Here is a 27,848-nt window from a genome sequence, read left to right as displayed (position 1 = left end):
AGGGGGCGTTGCCAGCCAGGCTGCAGTGTGAACAGCCAACCTGCTGGGACCCCAGGATACAGCAAATGAGGTGCAGCAGCAATGGCAGCAAGCCTCCTGCGATGACTGCGCTCTGGCTACCAACCGAGGAGGTTCCCTCTCACGGAAAGCCACCCTGCACCTCCACTTCCTGGCTGTGTGCCAGGTCAAGTGATTTGGCCTCTTTGAGTTTTAATTTCTGGATCTGTAAAATGGGAATGATAGTAGCATCTAGCTCACAGTGTTGGTGTGAAGAGATAATTAGCATGTTGCCTGGGTATAGGAAACCCTCAATAACTATACTAATATTTATGTATTCCTGTATGCAAAAAAAGATCTCCAATCTGCCTGGCATTGTGTTAGGTTATTTCACTAGGAGGTGGAAGTGAGTCAGAGACAGAGAGAGAGGATTGTGATGTCCTTCCTAACCCTCATCCCCAGGCACACAGTGAATGATTCTTGCCACCGAAGAGTTATGACCCTCACTCCTCCCATCTCCTACCTGCTCCCCATCTCCTGTTTCCCCACCAGCCACACCAGCCTCTGTGCCATCAGCTAACACTGTCAAGCATGCTCTCCACAATGCCTGCTCTCTCACCTCCTTCAAGTTCTTGTTCACATATCACTTTATTAGTGAGGCTTTGCCTGGCCACCCCATAGAAAATAACATGAAACTCCCCATGTGCCACCCACGCCCCCATATTATTTTTTTCCAGACCGCGCATGCCCACTGCTATTCAATGTTTATTTGGTCATTTATCGTCCACAAGCTCCACAAGGGAAGGGACTTAGAACTCCCAGGCCGCCAACAGTGCTCGGTATACATATCTGGTGTGCTTAATAAGTTATTTGTTGAACAAATGCATAGGAGAGGGGTCCCTTTAGATGGAGGAAGGCGAGTTCTCAAAGGGCCTCATGGAAGGAGAATGGCATTTGGGCTGGTCTGCAAGGAAAAGTATGACTTTTATAGAGAGAAGAGGGAAGGGAAGGGCCTCCAGGTGAAACGCATAGCACGAGCAAAGGCAAAGTGGCGGGAAACTGCTGGTTGAGGACAGTGGTTGCAACGCAAATCTTTGGAGACACCTGGAAAGACTCCCCAAGTGCCTGCTCGACGCGGGAGGAGGGCCCCAACCAGTGAGTCGGCCCGGTGGGCGGGGCAGGCGCTGCGCTGGAGCCGCGGCTCCGCCCCCTGTGGCCCGGATCTCGCGCAGCCGCACTCGCGTTCGGGGGGGGCCGGGGCGCCGGCCTCTGCGGCCGGCTGCGGCCGCATCGGGCAGGTTGCCCGGGTTTACGACGCGAGACAGGCGGCGGGGGCGGCCGAAACCTGTCATCGTCGCCCCGGAGCGGCTGCGCCGGGGCAAAAATGCTGCCGCCCGGCGGGGGCCTGCTGTGGCTTGGCCTGGTCCTGGGCTCCGTCTGCGCCTCTGTCGGATCCGCGGCGCCGGGCAACTCGGCCACAGGTGCCTCCGGCGCCCTCGCCCACACTGCGGGGCTCCCTCCCTACTTCCCTGCCTACCTCCATCCTTAACTCCCTCGCTCCCTCCCTCCTACCATTCCTTCTTCCATCGATCCTTCCTCCCCTCCCTCCCTGCACCCACCCACCCACCATCCTTCCCTCCCTCCCTCTTTTTTCTCTCCCTCCCTCATCCAGGCTTGAGGCCATGGCCAAAGCCGAACCCTCCCACCCCGGACTGGGGCTTCTTCTGTGCACCCACTCCCACCCTCCCTGGCTTAGCTGGCTGGGCTGTCAAGGTGCTGGGGCCAGCCTTGGACCTCTGGGTACCCTAGCACCTACCCCGGGTGGGGGTTGGGTGTCAGTGCAGGTGATCTCACTGAAGCCCCTCCTTCCTGTGCAGATGCTCTGAATGTCCTTCTAATCATCGTGGATGACCTACGCCCCTCCCTGGGTTGTTACGGGGACAAGCTCATAAGGTCCCCAAACATGGACCAGCTGGCCTCCCACAGCCTCCTCTTCCAGAATGCCTTTGCCCAGGTATGTCTGGGCACCTCTGGGTGTGGGTGTGTGCCTCGTGCACTGAGGGTTGGGGGATGGCACTCATTGTGCCAGGCATCTCTTTAGGAGAGGGGAGCACAGTTTGGAAAATGGCGGCTGAGAAAACCTGGTTGTCCACAAGCTTGTGCCTTTCAGGGGTGCTTCTCCTTGGGTGGAGGGTGTGCCCTGGTATACTGTGTTCAGGCTGGTCCTGCCCACCTTTCTTCCCCCAACTGGGGATTGCCTGGTGCTGAGAAGGAGGGGATGCTGCCACGGCGGCCCTCCTTCCTGTGCCCCTTCATGGGGCCGCTCCCTAGACCTTTGCTTGCTCCGGGCACCCGTGAGACGCCATCATGCAGAAGGACACAGTCATCTGCTGGATGGAGGGGCTGCGGCCTTCCTCTCTCGGGGAAGACTTCTTGCTGGCGGCTGGGTGAGGCCCAACTCCTGCTGGTTGGCTTTGAGATCTGCATGACTCAGCCGCCAAGCTGTTAGCCGAGGACCTGGGAGGTTGCCTGGTTACCTTTTAGCTCCCAGACTTTGTTTTCCTCTGAGGACGTGTCCCTCTGCTTCTGCCCCCTACCAGCAAGCCGTGTGCGCCCCGAGCCGCGTGTCCTTGCTCACCGGGAGGAGACCAGACACTACCCGCCTGTATGACTTCAACTCCTACTGGAGGGCACACTCTGGAAACTTCTCCACCATCCCCCAGTACTTCAAGGAGAATGGCTACGTGACCATGTCGGTTGGAAAAGTCTTTCATCCTGGTACTGCGTGCTCCTCAGAGTCTGGGTTCTCTCCATCTTCGTGTCTGAGAACTGGGGTCCCCTCCTGGGGCTGGGGCTCGGTGGACACCTTGTTAGTCACTGCCCCCTTTGTCCAGGATATTATTTCTCGGCTTGGCTTTGTGTTCTCACCGAAAGTGAAAAAGGGTAGAAGGGCTTTTTCTTCCTTTTGGAAACCAGTCATGGTGCTGCTTGGTTCCTTTGGCTGCGTGGGGGGAAGGAAGGGCACTGGCTGGGGGGGGGGGAGGGAGAGCGTTGGCTGCGAGTCCAGCTCTGCGCCTGACCCCCTGTAACCCAGGGTCCCTGGCAGTGAAGTGAGACCAGGGCAGCTCTGCTGACTTGCCCAGTGAAGAGGCTGCAATTTGGCAGGGGTTGCCTGCCCACTGTCTGTGAATTAGGTCAGAAAGAGGAGGGTAAGCTGGTACCCAGGGTCCCTAGGGTGCCAGGGGCAACCCAGTCCTGACCTTCAACACTGCCAGCTAAACTGGTTCTCTTTAATGCCAGAATGAGAATGCTGAAGCAGAGAGTTTAAAACTTTTTTGTTTTTAACTTGAAGTAAGGCATGATTATTTGACAGAAAGTTGGGGGAGAAAAAGGGAAGTATAAACTAAAGAATATAAATTGGGAATTCTCTGGCAGTCCAGTGGTTAGGACTCAGCGCTTTCACGGCTGAGGGCGCGGGTTAAATCCCTGGTCGGGAACTAAGACCCCGCAAGCTGCGCAGTGCGGCAGAAAAGAGAGAAAAAAAAAAAAAAAGAATGTAAATTGCTTGTATTTGCACCACTAAGGAGAGCTGTATTGTGGTGATGTCCCCTGGTTCTGGGCATATTATTTTTCTGATTTGAGATTTTCCTGGATATACAACTTTATATTGTGGAAGGCAGCTGTGCTCACCACTATACCAGCAGTGATGCGCAGCTGTATTGTGAGTGTTGTAGACGTAAACGTTTTCCCGCATGGTGACGCTTCGTGCCGTCATTTTTAACGGCAGCACAGTGGTCTAACAGAGACATGTACTGTAGTTTAGCCCCACTTGTTTTCAGGTCTCTGTGCCGCATTCCGCCGGGATGAGCACCTCTGGAGGCAGAGTGAACCGCTGATGGGCAGTGGCACCTAGTCCCAGTTCTGCCACTTCTTAGGTGTGCATGGGACCCGGGGCAAATCGTTCAACCTCTTCGAGCCTCCGATTCCTCCTCTGGGAAGCTAGAGTGGCAGCTGCCTTGATTGCCTTCCCAGGGGAGCATCCCAGGGCAGCGTGGGGTGGGGTGCCTTGAGAGCCCAAGCTCTGTCCTGAGAAGCGCTTACCATGAGGGGCCGCAAAGTTGGGCCCAGTTTGGAAGGCAGATCTGTCAGGCTGTGGGGCCGAAAGGTCGCCAGCAAGTGCAAGTAGAACTTTCTGCAGTGGGTGCTCACATCTTGACACTCTGGCCTGAGCACAGCTGGAGAGAGAGACGAAAGGAGCAAACACAGCAGAGGGGAGATCGTGCTTCAGGAAGGGAGGCCTGACGAGGCCCGAGGCCCGAGGGGTGGCGCCTGGCCTCCTTACCCCTGATAATTAGATTGTGGGGTTGTCTTAGCCGGAGAGCAAACACTTTGCCTGCAGCCCTCCTGGAGACACATTTTTCAAGCGGGTCTTTGTTCTCAAGACCCTGCTGTGTCGGGGAGGGGCCTCCTTGAGGCTGACGGCAGCCACCTTGATTGAGTGCCGGGCGCCTGCTGGATGCTGTGCCGAGTGCCCCCGTAGTCCTCTCCCCAGCAGCAGGCAAGGTGGGCTTTCTCATCGGCGTCATTTCCCAAGGAGGAAACCGAGGCTCGCGGAGCGTGCCCGAGATCGCACGGGCACGCGGGGCAGCGCAGGGGTTTGGACCAGGTCCGTCAGCCCGCTCTGCGCTCCCACTGTGCCCGCGGGGTTGAGAAGCCCTCCGCCCGCCGCCCCTTCGCCTCCAGTCCTGCCTCGCCAGGTGCTCGCCATTGGAGTCCCCGTGTGTCCCCGTGTGTCCCCGTGCTGGCGACGCCCTTCTCCCGCGGCGCTGCCCACGCTACCCTCTCAGCTCCTCCCGGCTCATCTGCACAGGCGGTCCCTCCCTCCAGAGCCCTCGCTGCCAGCCCTCCCCGGACCCACGTCCCCTCTGTGCCCGGGGCTCCTTCAGTCACACAGCACTTCTCCTCTCCAGACAGCTGGCAGTCCTTCCTCGGTGTCACACGTTGTTATTTTGTCTTCCCAGGTAGACTGTAAACTACCGAGCTCAGGGGTGGGTTTCTGCGTCATGAAAGAGCACTGAACCTGGCGTCCTAAGGCAGTGTCAGGGGTTCGAACCCCGGCCTCCTCGTCTCGTGTCTGGTTGGCATCCGGCAAGGCACCCCCCTTCGCGGAGCCTCCCCTTGCCCAGCCAGCCCTGGTTGTGCCCCTGCCTCTGCCGCCTCCTTTGTAGGGTGGGGAGAGGTGCCAGCAAGGGCTCTTTGGGGCTGGGTCAGGGGCTCAGTACTCAGATAGAAGCCCAGAGGGTCGGTTTTCGTGGGGACTTCTCATCATCTGGCCTAGGCTCCTGATTTTATAGATGAGGAAACTGAGGCCAAAAGAAGGGGATGGCCCTTTCCCACTTGTGTGCAAAGTGTACATTTTGGTGGGGGAGGGCACTGAAGGACTCGCCATGCTTTAGTTAATGACTTTCCTTCTTTTTCCCCCTCAAGGAGTATCTTCCAATCATAGTGATGATTCTCCTTATAGCTGGTCTGTTCCACCTTATCATCCCTCCTCTGAAAAGTATGAAAACACCAAGGTAAGGCCATGCAAGGGGTACTGCTCTGAGGGGAACCTCTTCTTCCCTGTCTAGCAAATCAAGGTTAACTATTGTGTGTGCAGCATGTGCGTCCTTGCCAGCTGATTCTGTGGTGGGCTTTGTGGGTTTGGTTTGTGATCATGAGCTGACAGAGATGACTGTTGGGATCTTTAGCATTAGGTCCAGCGGAGAGGTGGCTGCATTTTAGAAGCTGGCAGGGATGCCTCGCTCTAGAAGCTTATGCTCTAGTGTGCAAGACTCACTTAATGGCTCCTTCGTGCTCACTCTGGATAAGGCTCTGTGCAGAGGGTTCGTTATCGGAGATGCCGAGACATGGAAGGACGAAGAGAGACCTGTGCTCTAAGCACCTCAGCCCAGATTGGGAGAAAGGCTTTCTGTCTATCTGTCTGTCTGTCTGTCTGTCTTGGGCCTAATGGATGTGTTCAGGTGCTGAGACCTTTGATAGGGGCTTTAAAATTTTAAAGCATTATGAAAAAAAGGAATCTATAAGGAAACTTAATCTCGGTTCAGAGGAGCCCCCAATGTATAAATGCAACTAAAACTTACATTTAAGAAATTCAGGAAAACAGCTGGAGCACTGATAAATGACATGTTTCTCAGAGGATTTTAGAGCCACCGTGTGGAGAAGGGTGTGGATTTGGGGAGGTTGGTGGGGTGCAGAAGAGTGTTCTAAATTCATGACAACTTTCATTTCAGAATACAGTGAAAGCCAGCGGGCTCTGGCCTTTGGCTTGTGGCTTGAGTATTAAGAGAATGAGATTGGAAGACCCCATCTCAATCCTTCTGTTCCCTGAAATCATCTTGCTACTTTTAGTAGCCTCACAAATGCCAGGTCCCTGTCCCCATCTCCCACATCATTCTCAAGATGGTGGGTCTGACTGCACCAGATCCTTGGCGGTGCTGCAGACCATGTGAACGTGAGCAGGTACTGGGAGGCAGATGGCGGCTGCCCTGCCCAGGGCGGTGTGGACAGGGCAGACCTGTGAAAGAGTGCTCCTCGGTGAGATGGGGCAGCAGCTGCCGCTGCCTCTGGCTGTTTGTGAGGTAGAAGTCATGGTCAAAACTGAAATTGGGGGCTTCCCTGGTGGCGCAGTGGTTGAGAGTCCGCCTGCCAATGCAGGGGACACGGGTTCGAGCCCTGGTCTGGGAAGATCCCACATGCCGCGGAGCGGCTGGGCCCGTGAGCCACAACTACTGAGCCTGCGCGTCTGGAGCCTGTACTCCTCAACGGGAGAGGCCGCGATAGTGGGAGGCCCGCGCACCGCGATGAGGAGTGGCCCCCACTTGCCGCAACTAGAGGAAGCCCTTGCGCAGAAACGAGGACCCAACACAGCCAAAAATTAATAATAATAATAATAAATAAATAAATAAAAAATTTATAAAAAAACTGAAATTGGCCTTGTGGCCGACGTGGCCACTTTAGGAAATGAAGCGGTAGGTTCCATCCTGTGCACGGTGTAGCTGAGGATCTGGAAACTCCATGAGCTGTCACTTCATCTAGTGAACTGTGGCCCTGTCACTTATAAGCTTTAATCTGTCTTTGAAATTGAAAACAGATTTTTTTTTTCCTTTCCCTAATGACTAATGATGTTAAGTATGTTTACATGTGCTTATTGGCCATTTGTATATCTTCTTTGGGGAAATATCTATTCAAGTCCTTTGTCTACGTTTTTTTATTGTTGAATTGGAGACAGATTTTTTTTTTGATCGTTAGTTTACTTTGGTTTCCTTTAATTAATTATGACCTAGAGACAGAGGATGAACAACAAGAAGCTAACTAAGTTCTGGTGGATTTCTGGCCTCTGCCTGGAAAAGAAGAAACACTTTTCTGTTTTACTTCTACTTCTATGTGCCCGTGTAGTCTGGATGACTGATACTTAATGTGCTCGAAATATAAAGGTTAAATCCACTGTGTGGAACTTTCATGACTTCTGTTTCTTGCATTTAAAAAGCTGACTTCGTATGTTTTGTTTTGAAAGACCTGTAGGGGACCAGACGGAGAACTCCATGCCAACCTGCTGTGCCCTGTGGATGTGGCAGATGTGCCCGAGGGCACCCTGCCTGACAAGCAGAGCACCGAGCAAGCCATACGGTTGTTGGGAAAGATGAAAACATCTGCCAGTCCTTTCTTCCTGGCTGTGGGCTATCATAAGCCGCACATCCCCTTCAGATACCCCAAGGTGAAGAGCTGGCTGAGGGCTGATCCAGCACAGCTGTGACAGCTGTGTCATAGTGAAGGTGGCCACGTCCTGCCGTCCCTGGTCACCAGGGACGCCTGATGGCACTAGTATACTCAGTGGTATGAAGATGGTTTTCAGAGGTCAAGGCTAAGAAGTAGGCTTAGGACACGTAAGAATCTTGTTAGAAACGCTTGGCTTCTACTTCCTCCACTGGAGGGTTTTTCCCTAGAAGTCAGTGAGTAATGTTGGGTTGGCTAGTGAGTCATCACGAGAAGGGATGCAGAGCTGGCCACCAAAGTCTGCAGTAAGTGGCGGTCCTTGGTACACAATTCCAGGAGATGTGAAGCCCTCTTCAGTAACTGCCTTTCCCCCTGAGCCCTGAAACACAGGGCACCACGTGGCTTGTTGGAGGCTCAAATCCTGCACTTGCGTGTGTATCATTTAGAGTATGTAGTCTCTTCTTTTTCAGAATATTTTTCAGTTTTTTCCTATCACGTTTTCCCCAGGCCTGAGCAGCCCACCCTTTTGACTTTGCAAAGCATGCCCGTCACTTGCGATGGGCGTGGAGACCAGAGATGTGCTCTTTGATGCTGTGAGTGTCGCGCTTTGATTGGCCCAGGGGATCTCGCCTTCCTAGCAGGAGCTGTCAGCCCTCTTGATGGAGTGAGGCCAACTTCTGTCTCTCGTGCAGAAGGAGTTAACCTAGCAGGCCTGACTGTGATCAGTTGAAAGGCCTGCTCATGAGGTTGGCCCTTGCCCTGGCCTCTGGGAACCTGGATCTCGGGAGTGTTCCCACCATTCCCAGAACTGCCAAGTGGCTCCCTAGGCCTGAACTGTTCCGGAAACCCCTCCTTTCCTGCTTCGAGTCTGGCATTTTGATCTGTGCGGGCAGAGGGTGCCTGCGTGACCAGCCCCAGTAAAAATCCTGGGTGCTGAGGCTTTCACGAGCCTCTGCTTCCCTGGCAGCAGCGTTGCACACATGCTGTCACACAGCTTGTTGCTGGTGGAATTGCGCGCATCCTGTGTGATTTCACCGGGGGAGGACTCTGGCAGCCTGTGCCTGGTTTCCCCCAGATACCCCCTGTGACAGTCCCCTTTGCTGACTATGGCTGGTATCCTTTCGCTGCAGTAATTGCAGCCGTGAGTAGGGCTGTGTGTGGACTCCTGTGTGCTCTCCCAGTGAATTTCTGAGGGTGAGGGTGATTTGGAGAACTGGCCACACCTCTGCACACCTTTTCTAGTTGGAGGGGAGGTGGCGACAGGAAGAGGAGGGCATCGGTCTCTATGAGGGAAGAGAGCTGTCGCTGCTCGGTTTGTAGGAAACCAGTCGAATGATTTCATTGCCACTGGCATCTCGTGAGAGTGACTTGCAAGTGGGGGAGATACCTGTGTGAACGCATCGCAGGCTTAGAGAAGAGGCAGCGTAAACACCAGTAGAGGCCCAGCCTTGTGCCTTTGCCAGAAGAGTGACAGCCTGGTGGCTTTGTGTGCTTTTCCCCCAAGGAATTTCAGAAGCTGTATCCCTTGGAGAACATCACCCTGGCTCCTGATCCCCAGGTCCCTGCCGGCCTCCCTCCTGTGGCCTACAACCCCTGGATGGATATCAGGCGGCGGGAGGATGTCCAAGCCTTAAACCTCAGCGTGCCCTACGGCCCGATTCCCGCCGACTTTCAGGTATCAAGGACGGATTTGGGGGAAGTATTGGGCGCTTATGGCATGATGTCACGAGTGATGGTGCTTTTCTCAGTGGACATGCTCCGTCCCTTGTGTCTTGCTGAGAACTTTCTCCGTGTGAGGCGGTCTGTGGAGCACCGGGGCTGGGGCAAACGTGCTGGGTGGATAGAGTCTCCCCTTCAGCGTCTCCGCTTCCAAAGAAGGGGGCGTCTGGAGATCTGGGGACTCGCGGGCTGTGGGCCCGGCATGGGGAGGAGCCCTGGGTGACCCTCACTAACTGATAGGAGATGCTGTTGAATCCAGGTGACAGTCGGTCAGGTGTAGGGTGGTTGGCGACTCCTGTGCCACCCAGAACTCTCCGTTTGCTGGTTCTGGCGGGTCCCCTGTGGGAAAGCCGACACGGGCATCCATTACTCTCAGGAGGTGGCTTGGTGAGCGGGGCCTTGGCGCAGAGGGAGCTGGGGCACCAACACGGCCAGCGCCGTCCAGCTACAGTGTCTGGGGTCCGTTTGCCGCGACGTGGGGGTGACTCGTCAGCCCCGCTCTCCCTGGCGTGCAGAGCACACGCTGAGCAACACTCTTTCCGGAATATTCCACACGCAGCCCTGCCTTTCTGTTAGCACGTGAACACTCCAGCAGCCCGTCTACAGGGGAAGGAAGAGGACAGCGTTTTCACAGTGCTTCCTGGGCCGTCTGCATCAGAATCCCCACGAGGGCTTGTTAGAAGCATGGCATCCTGGTCCCACTCAGAGTCAGGGAGTTGGAGGCTGGGAGTGGGGCCCGAGGACCTGCATTTCCAAAAACACACACCTGGTGATTCTAACGCAGGCAGAAGTTTGAGAACCACTGCCGTAGGATACGGGTCGAGACAAAACAAAACCAGACAGACTGCCCAGGTGTCTCTTGCTCTCTGGCCCCTGTGTTCGGACGGCAAGGGTTTGGGTGAGGAGGGCTGCGCATCCCTGCGTCTCGGGTGGCAGTGGTGAGAGTTTGAGAAGCAGCGGGCCCGTCGGTCTGTTGGGTTCCTACTTCCCCCCGCAGGGGTTCTGAGAGCGAGGTTTGCTGGAGTTGCAGCTCCGAGGCTGCGCCTGGACATCGCGTTAGTGACAGTCACTCCCGATGACCCTTTAAATTTCGGACTGCACACCAGGAAGGGTGCTCAGCATTTTGTGTGTGCTCTTTGGTCCCCGTGGGGCCCTAGCGGGGGGCCTGCTCTCTCTGTAGTCCAGGTAAGGACACCAGAGACTTGCCCAGATCACACGGTTACTGCGGAGGAGCGCCCCCTGGGAGGTGTGATGCCAGAGCCCCTGCGTTTGTTTCGTTGGCTCTGACCAGTCTAGGTTCGAATTCCAGTTACCCCACACCAGCTGCATGGCTGCTGACGAGTCATCCTATCTCCCTGAGCCTCGGTGTCCTTATCTGCAAAATCGACACAAGATGGGGGAAGGTTTTCCGCGATGACAGCTGCTCTGGAGGTTTTCAGCGGGGACCACGGTGAACGTGTGGGGTGTCTAGGACAGTGTCGGCTGCACGGCGAGGGTGCCTTCCCCGCCCCCGCGATTGTGTCAGCCCCTCCTCTCACCACACCCACTGGCGGTGTAGCTGCCCAGTTGGACACACAGGTTCACAGTGTGACCCAGAGGACCTCCCTGGTGTACTCGTGTGCTGATCCTCGCCCCACATTCACCTTGCACTTGGCCCTGCTCATCATCTGCCTGCAGCTCTGGGTCTTGAGCCTCTGGGTTCTGTGCCCCCTTCAGCCGTCAGCCCTCTAACTCAGTGCCGTGTGCGTGAGCCTGGGGCCACGCGGGGATCGCCGGTGTGTGGCCCCCTCTCCCCGTGTCCAGCTCCCCTCTGGGCTCTGCTCCCTCCCTGGATAGCTGAGGCCCCGTGGCCGGTCACTTACTCTTCCTGCCAGCTCCTGAGCACACGCGTCCCTTTATCCTCATCCTGACTGCAATACCCTGACCACAGGACAGTCCGGCCACCCTGTCTGCTCTCAAGCCCGCGTCCTGAGGCAGGGACATGCTCGCATGCCCAGTCCTCTGCTCGGCTCCCTCTTGCCCTCTGCAGCTGTGCTGAACCCTCACCACTCCCCTCCAGCCCCTCACGTTCCTCTGCCCCCGCGCCCTCCTCCCCCCTGCCCCCCCGCCCTTCTGCCCCATCTCTCAGCAGATGACTGTACTTCCTGTTTCAGAGGCAGAGGCTGGTTGCCAGTCTGAGGAAGGGGAAGGCACAGGCTGAACGTGGGTACACATCCTGGCTGTGCCCCTTGCCAGCTGTGTGTCTCTAGGCAAGTTAATCAACCTCTCGGAGCCTCGGAGTCCTCCTGTGTAAGATGGAAGTGGTAATGCTCACCTTCTGGGGTGGTTCGGAGGATCAGATGGCACCCAGCAGGTACTTGGTAAACGGGAGCTGTAAATAACCTCCCTCACTTGTAGCCAGAATTGTGCGTGCCTGTGTGCTGAGCTTGTGGCCTTCTCCCTGGTCTCAGAAGAAGAGCTGCAGGGACTCAGCCCCTCCCTACCCCGTTCCCCCTCCTTGCCGTCTCCTCCCAACTTCCGTCCAGCCTCTACATCCGCTGCCATCCATCCCATCTTCAGAAGTACCGCCTCCCTGGCCCCTGCCTGTTTCTTCCCCTTCCTGCTCCTTCGCCCGCCCTCCACAGGAGAATGAGTGCGACGTGGTCTGTTCTGGCTGCGTCTGTGGCCTCGCTGTCCTTTCATTCTTCGTCCACCTCTGTGCGGCCTTCTGCCTCCCCATCCCACTAAGCGTTCTCTCATCTGGGTCAACCCTGATGGGTCAACCCTGATCTTGCTGGCAAATAAAATCCATCCTCGTGGGTCCTGACCTTCCCTGAATCCCTGCTGCTCTCTCACTGTTGAGAGAGCTACGCCTTCTGGAAATGTCTGCTTCCTGGGCTTCCTTTCCAAGCCTCCTGGGCCCCCTCCACTGCAGTCCCCAGGGCAAGCCCCTCGTTCTGTGTCTGCCGCTTAGGAGGTGCTGCTCTCCGGGGTCAAGCCCGGGCCCCCCCCACCGTGTTGTTTATGCCCTTCGTCCCCAGCCCTGCCCGCTGAGCCTGCTGTGGATGAGCCCCGGAACCACGTCTCCAGCCCCACGCTCCTGATTGCAGACGTGTCTGTCCACTGCTTGCTAGAGGCCCCGTGTGGCCGCACCGCCATTCCTGCTCTTCCTTTCCTCCTCCTCCTCCTCCTGTGCCCCCCGCCCCCTCCGTGCCACTGAACCGTGCTGCCAGCCTAACGAGATGCCTGGAGTTCCCCTTGGAGTCCTCAGCTCCTTTCCCTGCTTACTCCTTCCCCTCCCCCGCTCCTACCCCGTCTCCCTAAATTCCTCTTGCTCCTCCGGCACGACTCTGGGGGCCACCGCAGTGGTCCGGTCTTGGTTTGTCGCTTCAACGAGCGACCGTGGAGCCTGCCCCGTGCGCGCAGCGCTGATCTAGTGCTGGTTCCCCTCGAGCCCCTGGCGTCTGCTCCGGGCTCTCGGTGGGGGACCCTCATTTACCTGCAGCCCAGATTGTGTCACTTCCTCTCCTGGGGTGACCTCGGTGCCTTCGTTGGCCTCCAACCCGAGACCTCCACTCCTTGGATGGGCCCTCTGGGTCTGTACCATCTGGCCGTGACCTGCCTTTTCAGCGTCCTGTCCTGCTCCCCGGCCCTCCCGTGTGACTCTCCAGCCACACTGGCCAGCTTGCTGGCCCAAAATGCGCCCTGGCCTGCGGAGACTTCCCACTGTTCCACGCGCTGCAGCCCCTGCTTAGGGCATCCGCCCCCCGCTTGTCTGACTGCCAGCTCCTCTCCTCAAATGCTAACTCCTCTGTGAAGCCTCCCCCGATTTCCCCAGGCCGACTCAAGGGCTCATTCTCTAGGGTCGTCCCTGGGCCCCGCCAGTAACGCGCCTTTTCTTGTCTCCATGCCTGTCCTCACTGGACGGGTGGCTCAGTGAGGTTGACGACCACATCTGCTGCTTCTCTTGTCTCCAGGGGCCCGCAGAGGAAGGAAGGCGTACCCTTGACTAGTACACAGCCATCCTGACAGGTATCTTTGGTCCCCAGGAGGACCGAAGTTCCCCAAGTTACAGACTGGAGACTTTTATCTACCAGAAGGTAGAAGTAGCCAGGGTTCAGCATAATCCTTCTAGAAGGTTAGGTGGATAACCATTGTCTTCACCACCTGGGGAGAGGGGGCAAGTCTCATGACTGTTCTCGCCCCGGGTCCGGCTGACAGGACTGGCTGGGACACACGGACGCTGGGGCTAGTCTGATCGCCCGGCAGCTCCCTCGCTTCTCCCCTGTGGCAGGGGTAGGGGACTCATCTTTTTCTTTAAGATTTGTGAACCAGGCGGGGGAAGAGTCAGCCCAGCAGAGGCTGTGGCTCTTTCACGGAGCCTGTCTGCTCCGGAAGCCGCTCTGGGGTTGAGGGTCCGTGGAGGATGTGCTGCTCTCCCTCCTCCGCCACCGTTCTCCTGCCTGCGGGCAGTTTGTTGGGAAGGAGGCGCGTGTGCCAGCCACAGGCTGTGAGGGAAGCGGCTGCCATCTGCTGGGTTACGAAGAGCTCAAGGGAGAGGCCCACTCACGGCCGTTGTTAGAGTTGAGGTGCGTCCCTCAGAAAGATCCGTGGAAGTCCTGACCCCCAGGGCCTCAGAATGTGGCCTTGTTTGGAAATAGGGTCATTGCAGGTGTGACTGGTCAGGATGAGGTCATGCTGCTGTGGGGTGGGCCCTGAGCCAGTATGGCTGGGGTCCTTATGAGAAGAAGTGCCAAGGATTGTGGCCACCACCAGAAGCTAGAACGTTCCTCCCCTGGAGCCTTCAGAGAGGCTCTGCCGACACCTTGAGTTCAGACTCCTGGCTTCCAGAACTGGGAGGCGATCTGTCTCTGTTGTTTTAAGCCACCAAGTCTGTCATACTTTGTTAGAGCGGCCCAGGAAATGAATACAGCTATATGGTATCTTTGGTGTGACCCTCAGCAGACTTTGGAAGGCTGAGGGGTCAGTTTCTGTGTACATGGTTGTCTCCTGGGACCCGCAAGAGTATGTGAAGGAGACAGAAAGGAATAGTAAGTGGCACATCCATGTGCTGTGATCTGAGCCCTAAAGTGAAAACTGATTTGCGTAGCAAAGAATCCTCCTTGTGGACGTGCGGGTTTTGCTGTGGCTGTACAAGGGGCGGGGGTGAGATGGCAGGGGAACGGGTGTTCCGTTTTGGCTAAGAAGGTCATCAAGGGCACCCGAGGGCTGGGGCTTTAACTTGCAGTCACTCTCATTCTTCTTCTTCTTCTTTAAATTGCAGCGGAAAATCCGCCAGAGCTACTTTGCCTGTGTTTCGTATTTGGATACGCAGGTTGGCCACCTTTTGAGTGCTCTGGACGATCTTCAGCTGGCGAGCAGCACGATTGTGGCGCTTACCTCGGATCACGGTAAGCGTTTTGAAATGCCCGGGTGAGTCGCTCAAAGCATCTGACCTTTTCTGTGAAAACTTTCCTAGACTGCCTGAAATAGGTGTGTATTCTCTTTTGTGAATCAGCAGTGCCCTGAGTCTGGAGTCTTGGGTGCTTTTACGGCCACCTTGTTAGCCCTGGGACTTCTCTCCATGGAAGCGGGCCCTCTTTTGGGTCAAAGAAGCATCTTGGGGGCTTGGGTGGTGGAGCTGGGTGGGTGGGGGGACCTTGTAGTAACTGTTGTTTCTTGGTGAGCCCAGCGGGAGCCGTCCATTTGTGTGGGGAGCCCCTTTAACCCATTTCTAACCTAGAGGGTTGCAGGACTTCTGGTTTCTCTTACGAAGATCCAGAACAATCCTGGCAGAGCCCAACAAGGCCCTCAGACCCGACTTACCCCTTCCTCCCCCAGCCCCGCTGTCCTCTCTGCCAGGAGCCTGGGGTTCACAACTCTGTGTCTCTTCTAAGGCAGTTTCTCACTTCTTCCAAAAGTGGAAACATCTTTTTAAAAAAATTCTTTTTAATTTTTGCCCCAGTTATCCTCCCTCACCCCCGAACTGTTCTGAAGCCAGTCTCAGTGGTTCAGTTTTCTGAACAGTATTTCTAACAAATTTGGCTCTTTTGAAGTTTAACCACACTACCGTCATCCTACCTAGAAACAGGAAAACAGTTTTTTAATATCGTCGAATATGAAGTGGGACAATGTTAGATCATAGCATGTGCTCACTGTAACAAGGAAGAAGTGTACAGAGCACATCATGTAGGGCCAGAGCACCCTGCCCTTTATCCCACCTGCCCAGAGCTAACTGGTGCTGACAGATCCGGGGTCCATCTGCCTGCCTTCAGTCGTGCATATACATGGGGCTATATGTCATGAGTGTGCATGTGCGTAACGTGTCGTCGTGGAACGTGGCAGGATTGATTGTGCTTGTGTCCTGTTTTGTTCCCTGGCTTGTTTTTTCCACTTAATGTCATAGACACTTCTCCGTGTCATTTCTCACAGGCCTACCTTGCACCTTGTAAAGACCCATATTGTTTTGTTAAGTGTGGAGGTGTAATTTTTCACAGTTTGCCTAATGATCTGCCATCCCCTTCCGGACCTTAGTCTCAGCGCCCAGTTTTCTCCACCAGTGCTTCCACAGTCCACTGCACCCCCGTGAAGGCAGGGTCACTCGGAGCTCGCTTTGGCTCGGAGGCAGCTGTAGCTGATTACAAATGGCCTTTCTCAAAGGGCCCTCCTGGGACTGCCTACATCCGAACCACAGAAGCCTTCTTGAAGCCATGCACAGCAGCTTTTTGTAGTTTGGGTTATTTTTTTAATACGAAATACTTAACATACAATCTCTTTTATATTTTTTATATCAAAAAGGGCACTCAAACATGAAGTGATTGGAAAGTTCCATCTTGGGGTATTCAAGCTATCTTTTGCTTTAAATGAGGGTTGGGGGTGGTTTTTAATCAAGGTTAAGGATCTGGAATCAGAAGTTATATTTTCTTGGTCTGTGGTATGTCTTAAAAATTGAAAAAGATACTATTTTTAAAAGTTGAGCGATTGTGCCACAGTTTCACAGCTCCTGTTTTGGTGGTATGCGCCCTCTAGACGATCAGGTTTTGCTTCCTCTGGCTTTAACAGCAGGGAATGAAATGGTGTCTAACTGAAATGAGCAAGCCACGAGGTGATTATTCTTTTTCTGTCATTCTGTGTGCTTTTTATGAACCAGGGTGGGCTCTAGGCGAACACGGAGAATGGGCCAAATACAGCAATTTTGACGTCACTACTCGCGTGCCCCTGGTGTTCTATGTTCCGGGAAGGACGGCTCCGCTTCCGGCGGCAGGCGACAAGCTTTTCCCATACCTCGACCCTTTTGATTCCATCTCAGAATCAGTGGAGCCAGGTATGAACATTCAGGAGTGATGCTGCTTGATCTGGCCTTCCTGCGCGCGGAAGGGGAGTGGCAGGCCCAGAGCTAACGAGTATGGCCCCTGTCCACAGGGGCTTGGAGAGGGGGAGCGACAGAGGAGCAGCTGGCCCCCCCAGGATGGGGAGGGCTGTCGCAGAGGTGACGGCAGTGTGTTCTGAGCGCAGAGGAGGGGCTAGCCGACTCCACTGGGGCGGGGGCTGCCTGCTTACCGGTGAGCAGAACTCCGTTACCTGCTCACTTCTGGCCGGGACTCAGGCCTCTGTGCGGGAGACGTTTGCCAGCTCGGCAGCATCTCCATCTGCTGAAGCACCGGCTCTGTCAAATCAGTGCTTCTGCTTTTGCCGTCCCCAGGAGTGAAGGGCAAGTTTACTTTGACCTCCGTGTCTCAGTCCTCCCAAGCTGGTCCTCTCCAGGTAGCGTCAGGCCCCTGGTTATCCTGGTCTTTGTCTTCCAAAAAGCTCCAGTTTGAGAAAACACTTCCGGAAACATCAGCTGGACAAGATGGCCATCGCTGCCACGGGGGTCGGCCTGTGGGTTCTCTGTGAGTTGTCTCCTGACTCGATCTGCTCAGCGCAGAGATGAGTCGTGTACTTCAGGTGGCATTTGCTCTTTTTGGAGTGCTTTTGCTGTGAACTCTACTAAACCAGGTTGCCCCCTTTCGGGACTTCTGCATTTAATCCATCTTCTTAACGTCTAAATCCTGCACTTTCTATTGATTCTTGTTTAAATTTTTCTTGGTTCTGGCCCATCATTCTGGCCTTTCTGGATCTTCCTGAGTTTGTTTTCTACGGCCCAATTTTCTTTTCCACACATTTGAGTTCTGTGTGCTGCATGCACTGTCTTCTTTCATGTCATTGATAAAAATGTTAAACAGTTTCAGGGCATGATTATAGCCCTTTATTTGCTGGGAGAAATCTTCTGACAGGTTGAGAATCCTTTCTGAAACTTCAGTTGGGAGGCGTTCACATTGTAAACTGATGTAACTGCACTGCCATCCTGCTTATTTCCAAATTTTATCTCTAGCCTGTATGTCTTCCCTGATCTTTGGACTTGGATTTCCAACAGCCTGTCCCAGTTGGCCAGTCTGATGTGCCCAAAGCTGAACATTTGACCTTTGACCTTAAGCCTTTCTTTTGACGCTCTTCCCCGTCTCAGGAAATGGCAGTAGTTGCCCAGGCCACAAAACCACGGGGCCATCGGCCCCTGTCTTTCTGTCATAGTCTGTACGCGATTCGTGGTGTGTCAGCAAGCCTGTCACTCTCCATTCAGAATATGTCCACACCACTTCCCCCCCACCCGACTGTCACCACCGTGGACCACACTGCCACCATCTCTTGCTAAACTCTCCTTGCTTGTGACCTTGATCCCTGGAGTTTTTCCTCAGTGATCCTGATTTTAACAGCCGCAGTGAGCCTGATAAAACCCAAGTCAGGTGGTGTCACAGCCCTGCTCTGGGGCTCCTACACTCCTGTGTCAAGTCTGAGTAAAACGTCCTTACAGTGGCCGACAAGGCCTGTCGTCCTCTGGGACCCCACATCTCCCTGACCTCGTCTCTTTCAAGCGTCCGGGGCGGCTGTCTTGCACAACGACCCACGACCTGGATTTGTCGGATTGCTTCCTCGGGACTAGATGCAGGGTAAACACTTTGGACGCGTGCACACATGTGAGGTTGTGGCTCCAGCCGTATCCCATTGGGGGCACTTCATGGCGGCCTGTGCCATTATTAGCGATGCCAAGCTTGACGGCCTGGTTAAGGCGGTTGTGTCAGCCAGGTCTTGCCCTTGTAAAGGTATCTTTTAAAAAAGCTTTCTTCACCTTTTTTCTTTTTATTTTACTTACAAACCAAATGCGTCAGAAATAAAATTGAGCCGTATAGAGCAAGCGCTTAAAGATCCAGAAAGGCTAGAATGATGGCCCAAGGTCACAATAAATTTTAACAGGAGTCAATATAAAGTGTAGGATTTAGACTTTAAAGATAAATCACCCATAATGAGATACCATTTCACACCCATTAGAACGGCTGTTATCAAAACAAACAGCAAACAACAGTACTGGCAAGGGTGTGGAGAAATTGGAGCCCTCAGACATTGCCGGTGGGAATGTAAAATGGTACAGTCACTGTGGAAAAGAGTTTGGTGGTTCCTCAAAAGGTTAAACATAGAATGGTCGTGTGGCTCGGCAGTTCCACTCCTAGGTATATAGCCCACAGAATTGAAAACAGGCATTCAAAGAGAAACGTGTAGAAGAATGTTCATAGCGTTAATTAATAGCCAAAAGGTGGGAGTAACCCGAGTGTCTATTGACAGATGAATGAATAAGCAAAACGTGGCGCGCCCATACAATGGGATATCATTCAGCCTTAAAGGGAAGGAAACTCTGACACGTGCTACGACATGGGTGGACTCTCTGAAGACGTGATGCTAAGTGAAAGAAGCCAGGCACAAAAGGACACATACTCTTGTGATTCCACTTCTATGAGGTGCCTAGAGTAGTCAACACAGAGAGACAGAAAGTAGCAGGGTGGGTGCCAGGAGCTGGGGGGTGGCGACGGGGAGTTGTGCAAGGTGAAGAGAGTTCTGTGATGGATGGTGGGGCTGTACTTAACGCCACCGACCCAGACACTAAAAAATGGTTAAGGTGATAAACTTTATGTCGTGTGTATTTTACAACAATAAAAGGGCGACGGATCAAGTGCAGACTTCCAAAAAGGAGTGATCCGCGGGGTGATGCTATGAGGCTTGGAATAGCTTGTCCTCAACAGACTTCTCCCCAGCGGTCTGGGCCTCCACCGATGACCCTTGCCTGAATCACTTAAACACTGGTGGGTCCTAAATTCAAATCGTGTTTAAAAGTGTCAACAGGCTGAGGGCACCTTCATTCTGCCCTGCTATCGGGTGAGGTGCCGAGTCGGCTTTGTTCCTAAAACTCTTGGGCTAAGAATAAATGCTGTGAAAGAACAGAAGTCGGCATGTAGGGCCTGGGCGCGCGCTCTGCTCGAGCAGCCTGGCTGCGGCGGGCTTCTGCGCTGTAACCCCTCCGCCGGGCTGCTTCCTCTTTCAGGCCGGCAAGCCGGGGACCTCGTGGAACTGCTCTCTCTCTTCCCCACGCTCGCGGGACTTGCAGGGCTGCGCGTCCCTCCTCGCTGCCCCATCCCCTCGTTTCACGTGGAGCTGTGCCGAGAAGGCCGGAACCTTCTGAAGCATTTTCAGGTCCGTGACCCGGAAGAAGATCCATACATCCATGGTAATCCCCGTGAGGTGGTGGCCTATAGCCAGTACCCCCGGCCTGCAGACTCTCCTCAGTGGAATTCTGACAAGCCGAGTTTAAAAGATATAAAGGTCATGGGCTACTCCATACGCACAGTAGACTATAGGTATACTGTGTGGGTTGGCTTCAATCCCCGGGAATTTCTGGCTAACTTTTCAGACGTCCATGCAGGGGAACTGTATTTTGTAGCTTCTGACCCTTGGCAGGATCACAATATGTATAATGACTCCCAAGGTGGAGCCCTTCCCCGATCAGTGACGCCTTGAGGTTTGCCAACCGCACAGGGCATATATAACGCGCTCCCGTCCAGCTGGTGAGAGAAGGAATTAGACTGGTTATTTCGTGATTACCTGTAATATTGGAAGCAACTCCAGGGGTAGGCAGTCAAAACATGCATCAACAATTTGGCCTAAGAATACGTTAACAGCCGAAACTTTTGATTTGTCTTTATAATTGGTAATTGGACTGGGCTGAACCTCTTCTTTCCTTTTTTTTGGAACAGTCGTAGCTTATTTGTTGAATGAATAAGTACAGAGTGAGCAAACTAAAATTGTCATAACTTTAGCTATCAAGACCATAATAACTGAACATAACACTGTACTCAAGAAATACTTTAAGTATTTGTGAAATTTAGTGCATTTCGAAAAGCAACCACATGTCAAATTAGGTTTGACACAAAGTTCCTAGTTCTTTTGTTTATAATTTAATAATATATCTTATTTAGCCCAATATATTCAAAATATTATATCAACATGTAATCTAGGTTTCTTTTTAAAATGTAAAGTTAAATAATAATGCTAGATGCCAGTGCCTTAAAGTCTAGCTTCAGTTTTTCTAAGATGGCAAATTTTCTAATCCAAAAATAAAATATGCATGAAGTGATTAATATGGAATTTCTACATCAAATAATAAATAATGCTCACTAAACTGGAGGCGTGAGATGTATGAGAAATTCAGTTAAAATTTTTCAGAGACTTTCTGGCCCAAACAATAATTTGTTAGCAAGTAATATGACCTTTGAACCCAAAGGCATCTATTAAAAGGCATCTTTATTCACAGTGGAAAATAGTTAAAGGCATAACTATCCATGAATTGAGTCATTCAAAACCATTAGTGTTCTCGTTCTCTAGAGATGGTTGGTTGCAAACATCCATTTATCCAGGAGACAGGAAATAGTCTTACTTTTTAAGTGCTGATTAAAGACAACATTAATTTTGTTAAATTCTAAATTATTTTGAGAACTGTGAAAACTTTTCATTAATATAATATTAGGTGATTTCTAATCCCCCAGAATGTGGTTCTATGTTCCCTAAATAGGAAAGTAACCAGAAAGGCAGGTGGTAGTAATAAGCTTAGCCTACGTCATCTTAAAAATGATGGAATATCCACAGGTCATATTCACAACACGTTGAAGTTGATTAATTATCAGTAGTCACCAGAAGAGTCAAGCACTCTCTTAATAAACATCTAATAAACATGTAGTCCTGTATCAAAGTAACTTTTAGTAATTCTTTGTTTACAAGTGCTGCTTTGGTGTTTAAATATTTGTGAAACAAAGTACGGCAAATTAAGTTACTGCACTGTGTTAAACTGTAAACAAAAAGGCAAGATATTATAAGATTACTTCAAATCAGTAAAATTTCAAATACAGATTTATTTATTTATTTTTTTACTAATTAGCCTACAGTGGAGGCATATATGGTAACACAACAATCTTCTAAGCGATTAAGTGACATAGTGTTCTGGCAACGATATCTGCTTGAGGAGTGGAGGGCCCTATTCCTCTCTCCTGATCCCGAAGCTCGAGTCTCTTCTGGGAAGCCTCAGCTTTGTAGATGGTTTCCTTCAGCCTTTTCTTTCTCCTTCTTCATCCTATCCTCTTTATCACTTACATCACTTCCACTAAGAATTTTACAATCCGGTCAAATTCCTCATGATGTATTTTCAGCATATTTAGCTTCATCTCCTACTGCACGGTTACAACGAGACGTTTTCACCCAGGCTTTTATTTTGCATTCCTGGTTGACTATTATATGTACACTTCATCATTTTTTTCTCTCTTTATTTCTTGAAGCACAGTTTCAGTATCAAGAATCTCCAAATTCTACTCTTGCGGAAGGCGTAATTTGAACCGTGCCAAAGAGAGCAAAGTGACATGCATTCTGGCCATCACGTGACCGAAGCCACAGCCGGGGCTGGGTCTGCTTTGGGGTGTTTCGCGTGTAGATCTGGCTCTGCTGGAAGTGCTTCTGTGTCCTCTTTTCTCTGCGAGGGCGTAGCCTCAGAATGCTTCCTCTCTCCTTAGGTTTTAGCTTTTCTTGGCCTCCCTTTACGAATCTCTCCTTTTAGAAGCGCGGCTGCATTTCACGTTCAGGGGCGTGCTCTTCTAAATCATCTCACGGGCGACGGTCGCTTTTTGTGTTTTTGACACTGAACCCAATTTAGAGCCACTTGTGCACGTCTGCAGCGTTCATTGGGATGAGCAGCTGCTCTCTGGTTTTCACACTTCAAAGCCAACCACATTCCTTATCTTGACTCGGCTTTGAGAAACCACGTCTTCGTTGCATCACGTAACTTTTCTCTGATCCTGCTGAGCTGGACACGTTTTATTAATGGTTCTCGGAGAGTCACTCTTTGTAGACTTGAGCCAGGGGTTCTTTTATGCAGTTTAGTTGAAACCCGGACCAGTGATCTCAGAAATTTTGAGTGGCCCTAATTCAGTGGCTCAGAAACACGAGGGTGCAGCAGGAGCACCCCAAGGGCTGCTGCTGGGTCCTGCCTGCAGAGCTTCTGCTTCAGGGTGTCTGGGCTGGGGCCTGAGAGGCTGCTCTTCGGACACATCACGCCGCTCCTCCAAAGAGCGCACTTGAAAACCACTGCCCCTAGGCGTGGGCTGACCAGTAGCCACTACGCACATGTGACTATTTAAATTTCAGTTAATTAAAATGAAATAAACATTTCAAAAGCAGAATCTCTGTCACGCTTGCGATATTTCATGTGCTCAAGAGCCAGTGTGTGTCGTGGCTACCGTATCGGACAGCACCGATCTACAACCTTTCAGTTGTGCCAGAAAGTGGACTGAACGGAGCTGCCCTAGATTAACTCTGGGCTGAGCCACCCGGCTGTTGGCAGGTTCCTCCTATGGGCTGATTCTCTACTCTGTTTGCCCACGGAGACTTGTCCGGTAGTGAGCCACATACGTTTGGTTTCAGCTTAGCGCAGGGAGTTCCCTCTGGCAATCGGTCTCTTCCCCTCCACTCCCACCGCCATCATCCTAGCCCTTCGCACCTCCTTCCCACGTAGTTTACCTCCCCCTCCTCTTTCCTCCCCTGCTCCCAAAGAATCCATGTGTCTTCCTGAAATCCTTCTTTGGTCCTGCCCTTTAAGAACACCGTTAGTGCCTACTACTGGGTCTACACAGACCTCCGCTGAGCAGTCAGAGTCTTCCCTGACTCCACAAAGCCCCTTTCCTCGGCTGACCAGTTTGCACGCTGGTCCCTGACTGTCCCTTGCCGATCCCTGCCTCCCTGCCCACCCTTAGGTTGTCCCCTCCTCCCTTCACCACCCATCCACCCATCCACCCATCCACCCATCCATCCATCCATCCATCCATCCATCCATCCATCCATCCATCCATCCATGATCACTCTGCACTGCCCGCTCCCATACCCCCACTTCCGAGAGGCTGAGGGGTTTGAACTCTCTAGATTGCATCATGGGATGAAATGAACATCGCTGAGGAATCTTGTGGGCACCTTACTTTAAAAGTATTTTTTTCTGATTGTAGAATTAACGTGTTAATTTTAGAAAAATTGGAAAATACAAATGTAGTAAAAGGTAAGAAAATGCGTCAGTATTTTACACCAAAAGAGTCACTTAATATCTTGTCTTTTTGGGGGTGTAAATTTTTTACACTGTTACGATCATACCGTGTGCTGTATCGTGCAATTTTATATTCCTATTTTTTCACTGTTACATGTGGTTATTACAGGTTTTTGCAAAGATACTTTGTACTGGTGGTAGTATATTTTATTGTGTAATTTCATCATAATTTACTTAACCTTCTTTTAGTTATTGGGAATTTAGTCAATTTCCAAATTTGCAGTATTGTAGATAATGTTGTGATGAGCAACTTTGTGAATAAAATGATTTTGTGTACTTCACATTACTCCCGTAGGACGGGCTCTCAGTGCCAAATTACCAAAAGCATCTTGATTTCAGTCCTTGCCCCACTCTCCTGCTTCCTTAAGGTAGTAAAACTGAAAATAAAGCAAACAAGCGTACAGATTATACAAACCTTAAAAACAAACAAAAACCCTAACCCCCAGAATAATAGGTGAAAGTGGCATCCTCTGTGAGCTTTGAATTCTTTGCTTATTAATGACCTTGATCACTGTTCTCTCTGTACGATTGTTGGGCATTTGTATTTCTAGTTGTGTGAATTTGCCTTTAAATTTTAGGTTTCGCTTTTATAAGTAATCAAACAAATTGCTCTTTTCCTAAGTGATTTTTTTCCTGTCTTTTCCTAGTAAACATGGAGACCCCTGCCAATCTAGAGATTTAATAAATATTCATATTCCTTAGCTTTTCTTGTGGTTGGTTTTTATACTTAATCTACCCTGTCTCTCCACCCCATTATCAGAATAGTATATACTCATCTTGTAAAATTTGGAAGACGCAGGAAGTGGTGAGGATGAACAGAAGGGCGCCTCCAGAACGTGGCCACCGCTGCCGTGGGGACATCGCTTTCTGCTCTTTCTCCTGCCCACGTCCATGTGCACAGATATGGACACGTTCACCTTGACATAGCTCACATCTACCACGTAGAATCCCGTGTCCAGCTGTTTTGGTCTAAAGTAACGTTAGCCTGCTTTTTCATGTTGTTGACAGTTCTTGGTTAGCAGTTGTCATGACTGCACCACCATTCCTACATTAACCTTTTTTTTTGACCGAAATTCTCAAATTTTTGTACACATTTTTAAAAAATTGTGGTAAAATACACATAACATCAAATTTACCATCTCACACGTTATTATGTGTACAGTTCTGTGGCGTTAAGCACAGTCACATCACAGTGTTATGCCGCTGTTGCCATCATCCATCCTCAGAACTCTTCCTCTTGCAAAACCAAAACTCTGTCCCCATCCAACAGTCACTCCCCATTCTTCCTCTTTCCCAGCCCCTGGTAGCCACCATTCTACTTTCTGTCTCTCTGAACTTGACTACTTTACAAACCTCATATAAGTGAAATCACACACTTATTTGCATTTTGTGTCTGGCTTCTTTCACTTAGAATATCCACTAGGTTCACCCATGCCGTAGCAGGTGTCTGAATGTCCTTCCTTTTTAAGGCTGAATGATGTTCCATGGTGTGGATAGACTGCATTGTTTATTCATCCATCCCAGATGGGCACTTGGGGAGTTTCTGCCCTTAGGCTATCGCAAATAACGCTGCTCTGAACATGGGTGTACAAATACCTGTTCGAGTGTCTGCTTTTAATTCTTCTGGGCAGATACCCAGCCCATGCTCATCTCTAATCACTTAAAAATGGTGGGGAGGGGGCTTCCCTGGTGGCGCAGTGGTTAAGAACCCGCCTGCCAGTGCAGGGGGCACGGGTTCGAGCCCTTGTCCGGGAAGATCCCACATGCCACGGAGCAACAAAGCCCGTGCGCCACAACTACTGAGCCTGCGCTCTAGAGCCCGTGAGCCACAACTACTGAAGCCCGTGAGCCACAACTACTGAAGCCCACGTGCCTAGAGCCCGTGCTCCGCAACAAGAGAAGCCACCGCAATGAAAAGCCCACGCACCTCAATGAAGAGCGGCCCCCGCTCGCCGCAACTAGAGAAAGCCCGTGCACAGCAACAAAGACCCGATGTGACCAAAAATAAATAATAAATAAATTTTTAAAAAAATGGTGGGGAGTGTGCTGAGAGATGAGCAAGGTGACTCGCCCCGGCTACAGAGGGCAGGATTTCTCTGAACTCTAGCAAGGGGCTGGCCCTTCCCCCTCAGGCCAACCTCAGTGATGCCTGCCAGGCGCCCCAGCTGTCATAGCTCACTGTGTGAGAATTTGGGGGTACACATTCCTAAATGAGGCTCAGCGCCTTCTCCTTGCCCAAGTCCAGCCTGCAGGTTATAGCTCCTCTGAGGAGTCTCAAGTTCTGGCCTGGGCTCGGGTGTTGGGCTAGAACCCAGCTGCCCACTTCGGCCTCCACCCAGGGTCTCTTTGGGCCTTAGGTACAGCCCGTTGTGGTTGAACCTGCTCTCAGCCTAGCCCCTTCCCACCCCCATGCCCTCGGTGTCCCCTTGGCTCTTCTGGGCAGTCTCTCTCTTCTGTGAACGAGACCTTGAAGCCGAGAGGGCTGTCACTGATTGGGGCCCTCGGGTCAGCCGCACTGTTGCTGTGACGCTCAGAGCCCTCACTGCTGTCGGGACTTGCCCTCCACGTGCTACTGAAGCTCGTGCTGGTGTCTCTCTCATTTACCTACCTGCTGGGGCAGAGGCTGCCTTCCTGTCGAGCGTCTGATGTGGTGGGGAGCCCACCTTCAAGGGCTTTTCTTTGGGACAGAGTTTCCTGCCCAAGAGCCCTGGCAGCCAATGGCACCAGTCACCGGAGGATATCCTTGTTTGGCTCTGGATTCCGGACGATGGTTTTAGGCCTCTGATGGGGACGAGTCCAGGCTGGAGGAAACAAACGTGGCTTGGGTTGGCTCTGAATGAGGTGTCTGGGAGACCACCTGCGGGTGCCCGCACAGGATCACAGGAGGAGCAGAGACCCCCTGCCGGGGGGAACAAAGCCACGAGGTCTAGTGTACTTGGCACTTGCTAGGAAGCAAGAGTTAGGATGCGGACAAAGAGAGGGGCAAAGGCCAAGGGTTAATAACCACTTTTGCTTCTTCCTGCCTGTGACAGGGACTGTGTGATTTATGCTGGAAAGACGGTTTGCAGCAGGACCGAGGCTGGCATTTACAAAACCCTTGTCCTAATTTATCGTCGTTCCGAGTGTGTTTTGGAAAGAACCTTTTGCAGGTGATTTATATTCAAAACTCATGATTTACTTAACAGGTTTTATCAATTAATCTCTTCCACACTATTGAAAAGGTGGCCTTGTATGTGTGTTAAGTGCAGCATGAGTTATTGTATGAATAAATCATATACATTTGCCATTACCAGTGTGTGAAATTCTTGCTGCTACTTCAGGACTGCTCGCTGCTGCCTTAAAATGTCAATAAATGGAGGCCTTTAGCAGATCTTAGTGCCGCAGTCCAGGTGCGCAGCTGGGTGAGGGCAGCGCAGGTGCGCCGTGGGCTGGGTGCTGGAGCCGGGTTCATGGTGGTAAGGGTGAGTTACACCGGAGCGTAGAAGCGCCTTTCCGCGGGGTGATACTTCTCCCGGCTTGCCCTGCAGTTAGAGACTCCCCAGAAAGGAGGAAGTAGGGTGGCCAGTCAGGTGAGCCTCTGTTTAGGGAGACCAGATACGCAAGAGCGATCGCTTAGAGGAGGGCTGACTTGTCTTCTCGAAGAAAATGGGTGAGTTCCTGGGGTCCCAACTGGAAAAGTCATCACTCAGTACCTTGACTTAAAAGTGCCTTGGTGAGGCTTGCCTCGCGGATGGCCTTCAGTGAAGATTTGGAAGGTCTTTGGGGGTGAAATTGAGGATACTGGAAGACACAGCATCCATTTCCAAATGGGTCAGGACAGGCTGGATGGATTGGGTGACCCTAAGCAGGTGAAGTATGTCCCATGTATTTATTTGCT

General features: G+C 52.1%; 1 protein-coding gene across 20 annotated transcripts; it reads left to right on the top strand.

Annotated features, from left to right (window-relative positions):
* The first annotated feature begins 1,226 nt into the window (after window positions 1-1,226).
* On the top strand, window positions 1,227-27,260 carry IDS (iduronate 2-sulfatase). 20 transcript variants are annotated; one of them, XM_082376140.1, is made up of 11 exons: window positions 1,227-1,478; window positions 1,875-2,011; window positions 2,598-2,775; window positions 5,485-5,573; window positions 7,574-7,774; window positions 9,278-9,448; window positions 14,756-14,882; window positions 16,622-16,795; window positions 17,174-17,363; window positions 19,883-20,031; window positions 27,004-27,029. In XM_082376140.1, exons 1-11 carry the CDS (start codon window positions 1,382-1,384, stop codon window positions 27,012-27,014), a joined length of 1,524 nt encoding a protein of 507 aa, XP_082232266.1. In that variant the 5' UTR covers window positions 1,227-1,381; the 3' UTR covers window positions 27,015-27,029. The 20 variants fall into 20 exon arrangements, with proteins under 20 accessions (XP_082232266.1, XP_082232261.1, XP_082232260.1 ...); XM_082376135.1 differs by lacking the exon at window positions 27,004-27,029 and adding an exon at window positions 22,169-24,672 and having other exon boundaries at window positions 17,174-17,235; XM_082376134.1 differs by lacking the exon at window positions 27,004-27,029 and adding an exon at window positions 22,164-24,672 and having other exon boundaries at window positions 17,174-17,235.
* Window positions 27,261-27,848: the final 588 nt, after the last annotated feature.

Source organism: Balaenoptera borealis (assembly GCF_965194805.1).
Source record: "Balaenoptera borealis genome assembly, chromosome: X".
Taxonomy (NCBI): domain Eukaryota; kingdom Metazoa; phylum Chordata; class Mammalia; order Artiodactyla; family Balaenopteridae; genus Balaenoptera; species Balaenoptera borealis.
This window is presented reverse-complemented; position numbering and strand designations above follow the sequence as displayed.